At 46.5% G+C, this 12,660-nt stretch overlaps 1 protein-coding gene across 2 annotated transcripts in view; it reads left to right on the top strand.

Moving 5' to 3' along the window:
• EHMT2 (euchromatic histone lysine methyltransferase 2) overlaps window positions 1–12,660 on the top strand; it is a 42,836-nt gene that overhangs the window by 14,209 nt on the left and 15,967 nt on the right. For both annotated transcript variants that reach the window (XM_087708448.1, XM_087708449.1), the window contains exons 10-17: window positions 1,937–2,038; window positions 4,129–4,274; window positions 5,592–5,735; window positions 6,243–6,472; window positions 8,822–9,013; window positions 10,273–10,355; window positions 10,978–11,084; window positions 12,031–12,153. In XM_087708448.1, coding sequence (XP_087564574.1) covers window positions 1,937–2,038; window positions 4,129–4,274; window positions 5,592–5,735; window positions 6,243–6,472; window positions 8,822–9,013; window positions 10,273–10,355; window positions 10,978–11,084; window positions 12,031–12,153 — 1,127 coding nt within the window. The remainder of the gene's footprint in view (window positions 1–1,936; window positions 2,039–4,128; window positions 4,275–5,591; window positions 5,736–6,242; window positions 6,473–8,821; window positions 9,014–10,272; window positions 10,356–10,977; window positions 11,085–12,030; window positions 12,154–12,660) is intronic.

Here is a 12,660-nt window from a genome sequence, read left to right as displayed (position 1 = left end):
ATTTGTTTGTTTGTTTGTTTATTTATTTATCCCTTTGCAATCCTAATCTACATTTTTTTCGTTTATAATATAACATTCAAAAATAAATAGTGAGAAAAATAGGGGAGGGAGAAGGGAAAGGAAGAGTGTAGAAAAGACAGTTGGGGGGGGAAGGCATTGACCACTCAATCCCTTTGGTACAGTAGAATAAGACAGTAACATCAAACCTCAACTTTTTACTTTTATATACTGGTATGAGCCAGCCCAGGGGTCAGCAAACTGCGGCTCTGGAGCTGCATGTGGCTCTTTCCTCCCTCTGCTGCGGCTCCATCACCGGTCGACGCCACAATTTTGAGAGGAGCTTCCGTGGGTGGGAGGGGAGAAGAGAAGCACAATGCGCTAGGAGAAGACTCTATGGCAAGGGGAGGGTTTTCCAGTTGTCTCCACAATTGATAGGGCTTTCGGTTATGACAGATAGAGGAAAAAGTACGCTGTGCTAGGAGGAGACTCTATGGTGGGGGAACTGAACTTCCGGTCAGCTCCAGAATTTAACCGGGGGCTTCCGGTTAGGACCTTTGTGGCTCCCGTTGTTTTCTTTTCTGTGGGAAACGGCTCCAAATGGCTCTTTGAGTGTTTAAGTTTGCCGACCTCTGAGCTAGCCATTTGAACAAACCTATCAAATCGATAAAGCCCATTTTTTTTCTACCTCAAGCACAGTCCAGTAGTGGTTTCCAAGTAGATATAAAAGTATTTGTCTTTTTTTTCCTTTGATCAAAACAGTCAATTTAATCACCTCTGCTAACTCCATCAACTTTTGCAGCTGTTCGTCTATTGTGGGGATCCAAGTGTCCTTCCATTTTGTGCATAATCTCGCTGCCCTCTCTGGAAACTGAGAGATTCAATAAACTGCTCCAACCATTATCAGAGAAATACAGATAGTCCTCAACTTATGGTCACAACTGAGGCCCAAATTTTTGTTGCTAGGCAAAACCGTTGTTAAGTGAGCTTTCCCTCATTTTACGACCTTTCTTGCCACAGCTGTTAAGTGAATCACTGCAGTTGTTAAGGTAGTATCGTTGTTAAGTGAATCTGGCTTCCTCATTGACTTTGCTGATCAGAAGGTCACAAAGGGGGAATCACATGACCCTGGGACTCTGCAACTGTCATAAATATGAATCAATTGCCAAGCATCTGAATTTTGATCACATGACTGACCATATTGCAACAGTTGTTAAGTGTGAAAAATAATCATGTCACTTTTTTCAGTGCTGCTGTTACTTTGAATGGTCACTAAATGAAATGTTGTAAGTTGAGGACTACCTGTAGCTGTTGACCTGATTTGAAAATATTTAAGATTAGCTGATAACCCCGCGTAGCCTGAGTATGTATTTATCCAAATCCTGTATTAGAGAGAGCACCCTTGTGGAGTACTGTGAAACCGTTACCATGGCAACTCCACTGTGCTGTACAGTAGAAGCCATTGTAAGGCACAAGAGGCTAACTCTTAAAAGAACTTGAAAGCAAAATGCACACTATCACTGTCAAAAGTACAGTGACTTGACACTGTAGATATAATTCAGTCCTTTTCATTTCAGCGGCCCAGGCAATCTAGAGTTATGCTAGAACACACAAACACACACCAAGGGGTGTTAGGGGTGTCTTTCCCCCACAGTATTTGTTTCCAGAGAGTAAGTCATCTGTGTATCAAGTTTGGTTGAAACTGCTCGAGGCATTCCAGAATTATGCTGGAACACACACACACATGCACACACGCAGCCATTTTTATATACTGTATATAGATGTTGCAAAATCTGAAGTGGCTGCTAGGCTTCATTCAGAACCTCCAGAGAAGAAGGCCATCAAAATGGGAATTATTGAATGAAAAGAAATCAAAAGGCATTGGATCGATGTACTTTTCCTTACTTGGGACTTTCTCTTTATCTATTTCCTTCCTTAGGCCTGAATGGTGGCCCTTCAGCCACCCAGAGCGAGTACACGGAGGTACCTCTTGGCTGCCTGGAGCTGCCCAACGAGGGGCCACTGTCCCCCAACAATGCCGGTGTGTGCCCATCCATCCCCTTCTCTTCCTTTGGAGCAACGGGTTCAAGAATTCATGCTGTGTTGCCTTTGGGGCAGGGGTGAAATCCAGCAGGTTCTGGAGACCCGATAGTGGAAACTTTGAGTAGTTTGGAGAACCAGCAAATGCCACCTCTGGCTGGCCCCAGAGTGGGTGGGAATGGAGATTTTGCAGTATCCTTCCCCTGGAGTGGGGAGGGAATGGAGATTTTGCAGTATCCTCCTGTAGTGGGGAGGGAATGGAGATTTTGCAGTATCCTTCCCCTGTAGTGGGGAGGGAATGGAGATTTTACAGTATCCTCCTGTAGTGGGGAGGGAATGGAAATTTTACAGTATCCTTCCCCTGTAGTAAACAAATTTGAATTTCACCACTACTTTGGGAGTTGGGGGGTAGTTTTGAGTATATTTTAGTTTCCTTTTTTAAAGGGGAGAATTGTTCACAGCTTTCACTGTACTGTGCAAGTGAGAATTGTTGACTATAAAAAGAAAAAAATGTCAAGACATGTCTGGCAATCAGAACAGAGGAAAGAGAGTGGGGTTTGGGGTAACTTTTGAACATTGCCTCCCCCAAATAATCTTAAAAGAGCTGAGGTGGCACAGTGGTTAGAGTGCAGTACTGCAGGTTACTTCTGCTGCCTGCCAGCTGCCAGCAGTTTGGCAGATCGAATCTTACCAGGCTCAAGGTTGACTCAGCCTTCCCTCCTTCCGAGGTCGGTAAAATGAGGACCCAAATTGTTGCGGGCAATATGCTTTCTCTGTAAACCGCTTAGAGAGAGCTGTAAAAGCACTATGAAGCAATATATGTCTTAAGTGCTATTGCTAGTGCTATTATTGCTGTCTTTTTTTTTTTTACAATTTGGGTTTGTTCCATTCCACCTGCTCCTACCTCAACAGCAAATCATCCTGCATCGTTTGTGGTTTGTGGCTATATCGTTAATGGAGCCATAAGTTGAGGAGAGCCTGCAAACTCAGGGGAAGTTGCCCCATTGAGAAGGGTTGTGTTGATTTAAAACCCAGAATTGGGAGAGGGGAAGTTGCTGCCAGAGCAATAAGTTGATCCCCCAACTCCTTAAGCTACTGCAGCTAAGAATTCAGGGGGGCACAGTGGTCAGAGTGCAGTATTGCAGGCAAACTTTGTCCATAGCATGCAGTTCGATCCTGATGGGCTTGGATATTGTCTCAGCTTTCCATCCTTCCGAGGTGGGTAAAATGAGGACCCAGATTGTTGGGCACAATAGGCTGACTCTGTAAACCGCTTTAGAGAGGGCTGTAAAGCATGTGAAGCGGTATATAAGTCTAAGTGCTGTTGACTCGGCCTTCTATCCTTCCGAGGTGGGTAAAAGGATGACCCAGATTGTTGAGGGCAATAACGCAAATAATGGTTCCATTGTAAGCTTCCCAGGAAGTGTTGTAAAATGTTACGGAGCAGAATATAAGCCTGAATGCTCTTGCTAGTGTAGTCCCTTCTTATACTATAGAACAGTTAATTTTCTCAAGAGGCCACATGAAAAGCTGGGACAGTTGTGAAAGGCTGAATCAATAAGGTGTGAAAGTGTGTAGGCATGCATGCAAGCACATATGTAATTTGAAAAGAAATAGTCACTTTCTAAACCAATCCATGGGCATCAGACAGGGATAGCCAAAGGGCCAGATGTGGCCCAGGGGCCATAAAATGCTCGGGTCTGCTGTAGAAGTTCCTCTCCAATCGCCACTGTTGAAGAACAGTTGCATTTGTGTTTGTACACGGAGACGCCGCCATCTTCTCTTCAAGCTCAAGACACGGGTGTCTTAAAATTTACAGCAGGGATCTCCAACCTTGGCCACCTCACAACTTGTGGACTTCAACTCCCAGAATGCCTCGGCCAGCTGGGATCATGATCTTCAGATCATGGCTGGCTGAGGAATTCTGGGAGTTGAAGTCCACAAAGTGGCCAAGGTAGGAGACCCCAATTTAGAGCATCTAATAAACTTTGGGATGCCCAAGTGATAGAGACAGGCAAAGAACATGGACCTGCAGGGCTGATAAGTAGGCTTTCCCCAGGAGACACATCATCTCCTTCTCCCCCTTCCCAGGTGTGTCTAATGAGACAAGTTCGCTGGAAACGGAACGCTTTGAGGAACTTCCGTTGTGTTCTTGCCGCATGGAAGCCCCAACCATTGAGCGACTTAGCCAGCAGGCTGGAAATCAGTGCATGGCAACCGAGAGTGCTGATGGGGAGGTAAGCAAGGATAGGGGATCTGGGAGGAAGAGGCTCCAGGTGGCCTTATGGAAGTCCTTTCCATTTTGCCCTATTGATTTGTAAGTCAAAACATTCTTTGCAGCCCCTCTGTTGCTTCTAAATAATGATCATAAGGATGCTCCAGATATCACCCAGAATGAAATCAAGAGTTCAAGGCACAGCTTTCATCAAGGTTCCAATTTAATAAGAGAGACATGTTGGTACATCTGTGGAAAACCCGAATCTGAAAGCTTCCTAGGTTTTCCACTCATTTGAAAGTTTATGATCTTGCCCCCACAAGTCCATCACATGGTCCAATCTTCCACTGCCACACTGGCATTTCCACCCATCTAGTTCCGGTCAGGTGCAGAGATGCGGAGACAAAGGATGTCCTTGGGCTTCTAGAAAGGAATGTTTTATTTTGACGACAACACATTGTACTCCTTACTATTCCCCCTCCCAATTACCCCACTAATGAAACAGCATAGTAAAATAATAGAGAGCGTGGCAGGCCAAAGATCCTAAAAGGAATGTAACTGCAGGCCTGACAAAGGATTCTGTCCAGTACAAATCAGCCCTCAACCCAATTTATAAGCTGAACTTTGACGTTAAGTTTTAGCCGAAGATGGCAAGCTTGACAGCTGAATGAAATGGGTCGTCTTTTGCTCAGCTGAGCGTCTCCTGCTGTCGGAAACAGAGTAGCTTAGCCTCCAATGCAATGTTTCTCAGTCTGAGGCATTTTAAGACCTGTGAACTTCAACTCCCAGAATTCCCCAGCCAGCATGGTGTCAGGGCTCCAAGTAACACCCCCAATGAAAGAGGACTCTGAGGCTTGAGTTTCCTCAAAAGTTCCATTTTATTAGAGATGTCAGATTGGCACATCTGGGAAAACCCGAATCTGAAAGATCCCGGGTTTTCCCCACCCAAGTGAAAGTTCAAATCCCTACCCAGCAGTCCATCACATGGTCCAATCAGGCACCATCCGAAATTGGACATATCACCCAGTAACCTCATGTCAGCTGCAGGGCAAGATGTCCTTGACTCTCTGAGAAAAGAATGTTATTTTCACTATACATCACCCACACTCTGTATAATCCCCCCCTCCCATTTCCCCACAGTAGAAAATGTGGCAGGCCTGAAGTCCCTAAGGTAAAAAGATGGCTTCCAGGTCTGACTATTGGTTGACTGAGGAATTCTGGGAGTTGAAGTCCATACATCTTAAAAGTCACCAAGTTTGAAACATTACCCTAATAAATTACCTCAGTGGCAGCTGGCCCACAAAAAGTTGGAGACATCTTCTCCTTTCTGCCTTTACAGCTAAATGGCTGCAGCAGCAGCATCTTGAAGCAAGAAACGATGCGTCCCTCCAGCCGGGTTCCCCTCATGGTCCTGTGCGAAACCCATCGCGCCCGGATGGTGAAGCATCACTGCTGCCCTGGATGTGGCTACTTCTGCACGGCGGTGAGGAACGAAAATCGGCAGGCGTGTGGGGACCTGATAATGGGGTGAGAGGGTCACCATCCACCCTCTGGGGACCTTTGAGGGGCAGAGCGCAGTCCTGTGACTCTCTCTACCTGAATTGCCATTGGTGGCCATTTTGAGCCAAGGCCTCAAGGTCAATTAGAAGAAAGCCTGGCCAGGTGGATCAGGAAAGTGGAGAGCACCAGGCTTCAGTTACATGTAGGCCTGGTCATCCTGGAGAATTTGGCTGCTTGCTGATGGCACAGGTTGGATTTTCATATCTTCTCTTCTTGAAGATTCAACTCTGTCATTTCTAGCAAGCTTGGTTGTCAATTCCAATGTTGGTTACTATCCAGTAACCATCTAAATGTTGGGAAACTACAATCCCCAGCAGTCTTTGCGAGCTTGGCCAGTGGAGGAATCCTGGGAAATGTTTCTGAGCGCTAATATACACAAGGCGTGGCCAGACCGTCAGATCCTTGATGGCTGTTTTTTCCTTTTTCTCAGGGCACCTTTCTGGAGTGCCACCCGGACTTCCGTGTGGCCCACCGCTTCCACAAGGCCTGCGTTTCCCAGCTCAATGGCATGATCTTCTGTCCACATTGTGGAGAGGATGCTTCGGAGGCCCAAGAAATCACCATAGCCAAGGCGGACACCTCCACGCCTGTCCCCATCCCACCGTCGCATAGCCAAGGCGCTTCCGAATCCACCGGCCGTGCTGACACCACCCAGCCCAGGTGAGTAGGCTGCGTCTGGCAGGGATCCCAATCCCTGGGTTTTCCGAAAATAAGAGGATATGTATTTTTTTTAAAAATTTACAAATGAAATCTTTTTAATTAATTGCCAAAGGTCTTCTCTAGTATCACTCTCAAGCTGTAAAACGGGTTGGGGAATTATGGCCCCTTTATGGCTTGTGGGACTTCAACTCCCAGAATTCCTAGCTAGCCATGCTGAAGGATTCTGGGAGTTGAGTTCCGTGCTGGCTCAAGAATTCTGGGATTCATAAAGAGGCCATCGTTCCCTACCTCTGCTGTACTCATCCAAAGGACAGAATTGATTGGATCTTTGAAATCTTCCAACCTTTGCCACTGTCTGCGGGGAAAGCCATTTCTCCTTTCCTATTTCTAAATCCCATAAAAGAAAAGTTGCACTTCTAGAACTCACAGGCAACAAAAGGGCCCACATTTGAGCAAAGGCTTAGGAGGGTTGATATAAATTTGCCACTCAAAAATCCCTCCATTCCACCATTCTCCACAAATAACGTATGCAAAGTTTTTCAGCCTCACACTTTCCAGTGACATCGTGTCAGGCCTCTGCAATAGGCCAAGTCAAGAAACAGATCCCCAAGACATACTAGAATTCTACCTATCCTGTTTACCTGGAAATAAGATCTCCCTGGATAATAAGCTGTTCTGCCCCCCCCCCCTCCATCCGGTAATGAACGCAGACACAGGCTTAGCTGTTTGCCACTCTTTATTCGCAGCAATTATAATCCTGTTGGCTGAAAGCCCAGACACGACTCATTGGCAAGACGTTGGCAGCAACCCAGAGTCCAACAGACACGGGTGCACAAAGCAGACAGACAAGGAGTTATCCAGATTACTACGAACAGTTGTGTCCTGCAAAAGGACTCCTCCCAAAGTCTCTTCTTATATATTCTCTTGGGAGGGGCCAAGCCACAACCACCTGGGCTTGATTATCTCTTATGAGTCTGTCTCCGTAACTGCTGCTTCCGTTTCTCCGCCCTTCATTGCCTGGCGTCAGGGACAAACTCCCTTTGATCTTCCCCACTGCTCCATGCCTCAGGCGCCTCCTGGTGGCCAACCAGCCTCTCTGGTCCCTGCTCTGAGTCTGAACCCTTCCCAGGGTCCTCCACATCTTCCATAGCAGACTCATAGGGGTCCTCGTTATCGGAGTCCATCGGCAGCTCCAACAACTCCTGCTGGGCCACAACATAAGCACAATCGGGCTTTTGAGCATCTGCACTAAAATAAGGCCTCTCCTCAAAATAAGCCCTCCCCGAAAATATTTAAATGCATGCCTAGCCAGTCCCTGCCATTTCCTGGCAGGGGGGAACATGCCCCCCACATGCCCCTGCTATCTACCTGGAACGGCCTTGCAGAAGTCGCTCCTGCAAACCCTAGCTACCACATCCCTTCTCGAAGGGGCGGTTGCAAAAAGGGCGGCAGGCCCAGTGGCCTCCTGCAACGCTCTGCCAGCGAAAATGGAGCTCGGGAGGGCTGCACAACTGCAGCAATTCCAAGTTCACCAGCCTCTTCCCTCTTCATACTCTAGCTCCGTGATGGCGAGCCTATGGCAGGCATGCCATGGGTGGCATGCAGAGCCCTCTCTGTGGGCACGCAAGCCCCCGCCCCAGCTCAGCTCCGCCGTGTATGCACGCATGCCTCCCGCAGGCCAGCTGGTTTTCAGGTGTCCGCCGCGCTGGGGGTGGGGTGCATGCGGGAGATCCATGTGCATGCATGGGAGGCAGACATGGGGGGGCATTGTTAAGGGTGCATGCGTAGAGGTCGTGTGTGTATTACACTATGGGTGCACATGTGTACTCTTGGCACGCAGCGACGAAAAGGTCAGCCATCACTGCTCTAGCTGAAGATGCCACCACATACAGGTAGTCCTCGATTTACAGCCGTTTATTTAGTGACCATTCAAAGTATTGGAAAAAGTGACATATGAGCGTTTTCGACACTTACAGACTTTGGTAGCATCCCCATAATCCCGCGATCAAAACTCAGACTCTTGCCAATTGGCTCATATCTATGACGATTGCAGTGTCCCGGGGGTGGGTGGGTGTCATGCGATCCCCTTTTGTGACTTTCTGACCAGCAAAGTCAAGGGGGGAAGCCAGATTCACTTCACAACCGTGTTACTAACTTAACAACGGCAGTGATTCCCTTAACAACCGTGGCAGAGAAAATTGTGAAATAAGGCAAAACTCACCTCCTGTCTTGCTTAGCGGAAATTGGTGGCTGAATTGTGGTCGTAGGTTGAGGACTACCTGTATGACAACATTGCGATTTCTTAACTTGGGATTTTCCTCATTGCTCTGTTTGGCCTTCTTCCCTCAGTGCTCGGATGCGTGGGGGCTCTGGGGTTGAACACCCACCAGACGATACGGTGGGCTTTGGGGGCCCAGGTATTGATAGCGCAGGCCCACAGTTGACCCTTCCTAACGGGGCTGTGCTTTCAGCACAAGGATTGCCAACAGGGGCTGGACGGGAGCAGCTAGAGCGAGCCCTGGTGGTACAGGAATCCGAAAGGTAAGCAAGCCACTGTTCTCCCCTTCTCCGCCTTGATGGTAAGACTATGACTATCGTTAGCATTAGTCTAGCAAACATTCATAGTTTGATAGTAGAGGTCCAGCCTTGGCAACGAAGCAAGGTGAGAACGCTTGAATAGAATAGAATAGGAATAGAATAGAATAGAATTCTTTATTGGCCAAGTGTGATTGGGCACACAAGGAATTTGTCTTTGGTGCATATTGTCAGCGTTCCGGATAGCATCCAAAATTAAATCAGAGTCCAAGGCAACGTGTTCTCAAAGTTCCAATTTATTAAGAGAACCATCTGGGAAAACCTGAATCTGAAGCTTCTCAGTTTTCCCCACCCAAGTTAAAGTTCATGATCTTGCCCCCATACCCACAAGTCCATCACATGGTCCAATCTCCCACTGCCATGCTGGCAGTTCCGCCCATCCAGTTCCGGTCAGGTGCAGAGGTGCCAAGACAAAGGATGAACTTGGCAATCTAGAAAAGAATTTTATTTTGGCTACATAACATTCTGCTCCATGCTATCCCCGCTCCCAATTCCCCACTATAGAAACAGCATAGAGGAATAGAAGGAACATGGCTGCAGGTCTGACACATATGCTCTCAGCGTACATAAGGAGAATGAAAATACATTCATCAAGAATAAAAAAATACAACATTTAGTGATAGTCATAGGTTACTAATAAGCTATCCAATCATACTAGGAAACAAATAAAAACAATATAAATTGAAAGATACAAACAACATGGTTATAGTCGTAAGTGGGGAGAGATAGATACTAGGAAGGAAGGGAAGAATAATAGTAATACATTCTTGGTAAATTATTGACAGTGTTGTGGGAATTAGTTGTTAAGCAGAGTAATGGCATTCAGGGAAAAAGCTCTCCTTGTGTCTAGTTGTTCTGGTGTGCAGTGCTCTATAAAGTTGTTTTGAGGGTAGAAGTTGAAACAATTTATGTCCAGGATGCGAGTGGTCTGTATATATTTTCACAGCCCTCTTTTTGACTCGTGCAGTGTACAGGTCCTCAATGGAAGGCAGGTTGGCAGTAATTGTTTTTTCTGCAGTTCTAATTATCCGTCTATGTTTGCCTTGTTTGGTTGCAGAGCCAAAGCAGACAGTTATGGAGGTGCAGATGACAGACTTAATAAAGTTCCCCTTTCAGCCCTGCCTCTCGCCTCCCACAGTTTGCCTTCCTCTCCAAACTTCATTTGCTTTACTCTCTTTGATCCCTCTCTCCTCTATCGCTCCCAGGCGCAAGAAGCTGCGATTCCATCCGCGTCAGCTCTATCTCTCCGTTAAGCAAGGGGAACTGCAGAAAGTGGTCCTGATGTTGTGTAAGTTGCCACTTCCCTGCTGGAATGGGGAATGCGGAGACCAGTAATAGAACGGGTGTCAAACTTGATTTCATTGAGGGCTGCATCAGGGTTGTGTTTGACCTCGGGGGGGGGGGGAGGGGCTGGGCGTGTGTGACCAGGGTGGGCATGGCCAGCTCGATATCACTTCCGTCTAGGGAGCCGGTGGTGACCCGAGCACTCTGCCAGCAAAAATGGGCTCTCGAGCTCTGTTTTCGCTGGCAGAGGCACCCGAACTGGTTCCTTACTGTTTCCAGGGTGGCTCCGCTGGCCAAATCTAAGCATTCTGCAGGCCGGCTCCGGCTCCCGGGCCTTCCATTTGACAACCCTGCGTAATAGGAATAAGGGGATTCTATTGAGTTTCCTCTATAAGTGTTTTTCTAACCTTAGCAACTTTAAGATGTCTGGACTTCAACTCCCAGAATTCCCTGGCCAGATGTGAAGAGTTCGCGAAAGAGAGCTATTTTTTTCAGCGTTTCCTTATGGGGGTTAAAGCTTACCATTTTATTTTTCATTAATCTAGCCAATTGGGGCAAGTCTTTGTTCTCTTTTCTTTTTCATTGTCACTTATCTTCTCTCTCTCTCTTTTTTCCCCCCCATTCAGTAGACAGCTTAGACCCCAATTTCCAGACCGAGCAACAAAGCAAGCGTTTCCCACTGCATGCTGCAGCACAGAAGGGCTACATGGAAATCTGTCATGTTTTGCTGCAGGTGTGTGTGTGTGTGTGTATAAACCTGGGCCTCTGGGTTTTCTTTTTTCCTTCATATGTCCTGGGCTTGACTTTTAGATTTGTTAGGTAAGCTCCCCGTTGGGAGAGCGAGTACTTTCAGCGAAGCGTTGTGAGAGTTGTGTTGGAGAACACACAAACCAGCATACAGAGACACTGCAGTTTAAATAGGCTTTTACTTTCGTGGAAATAGAGGTATCAGAGTCCATCAAACAGTCCAAGTCACACACGGATAAGACAGTCAGTCATCAATGTCTTTCAGTTAAGGGATAATCCAAATAACATAGTCCAGTATCATATAACCAGTTCAGGACACAAAGTTTGCTAACAGTTGCAAAACTTACAATAGCTCACGGCACTCAGATCAGTTCAGTTCAGCCCAGCATCTAACAAAACAGAGAGCTAACAGACATTCTGGCTCCCTCTTATGGCCAATTGAGGAAAAACAGCAACCAATCACATTTTACAGTAAGATTTAAAGAAACAGATACAACATTGTTACATGATTTATATATTGCCAACCCAACCGTTAGATTATATTCCTAACAAGAGTGTCAACATCAACCCCTGAGCAAGAAGTAAATAAGCATCTTTCACCAACTTTTTGAGTTGAAGAAGGTATATGGTCCATAGCCCTTTCCTAAAAAGTGCTAATTAACAAGCTCTGCTCTGGGACCTTAATTAGTTGATTAGAACCTTCCCGGGCAGTCTCCCACATGCTGCTGAAACTGACCGAACCTTAATCAGTTTCGCACGGAAAACTTTTGTTGTCCTAAGTATAAGCACTGGTGGCAACATTATTTTTTCTTAACTCGGGAATTGCAAACTTGTTGCGATCCAAGCCAATCACTAAACAAGGACTACCTATATACCAGTTAAACGCGTCAACAAATCAATTAGTAATAAATCATTAATGTTTTCTCTGGCAGGCTGGAGCCAACATAAATACGGTGGACAAGTTGCGTCGAACCCCTTTAATGGAAGCAGTTGCAAACAACCATGTGGAACTAGCACGTTACTTGGTCAAGAGGGGTGGCTGTGTGTACACAAAGGTGAGGAGATAAATGATTTTTAAAATGATCTTTTGGTGGAAGGAGAGCTGTGTGGAAGGGAGTGGAATGGGGTGAGGTGGGGGATATTTTATTAAAGGGAGTCAGTGCAACTTTTTTCTTCTGGAACAGTCCTGTGCCCTTAATTGATGTGTGTCAAAAAGAAATTGCATGTGTTCAATTGTTTTGGTATGCCATAGTGTTCTGACCCACCCACCCCCCTCTGTACGCCGAGGCACTCCGACACAAAGATTACTGCTAGACAATTTATTCACAGTAAATTAACACACCGACAAGACTTTGGCAGCAATCCAGACTTCCAAGATAAGAAATACACACAAGAGCTTCTCCAGTGTTGGTATATTAGTTGAATCCTGCAAACAGCCTCCTCCCAAAGTATCTCCTTATATACTCTCTTGGGAGGAGCCTAATTACAACCACCTGGGTCCAATTATCTTCTGTATCTGCGTAGTTGCTCTCGGCGCTTATCTGCCCGCCTTTGCCTGGCGT

This window comes from Thamnophis sirtalis, unplaced genomic scaffold (genome assembly GCF_051295495.1).
Source record: "Thamnophis sirtalis isolate CommonGarterSnake01/CBP01778 unplaced genomic scaffold, rThaSir2_p1.2 scaffold_3, whole genome shotgun sequence".
Lineage (NCBI taxonomy): Eukaryota > Metazoa > Chordata > Lepidosauria > Squamata > Natricidae > Thamnophis > Thamnophis sirtalis.
Note: the sequence above shows the minus strand (reverse complement) of the source record. Positions and strands in the feature narration are given on the sequence as shown.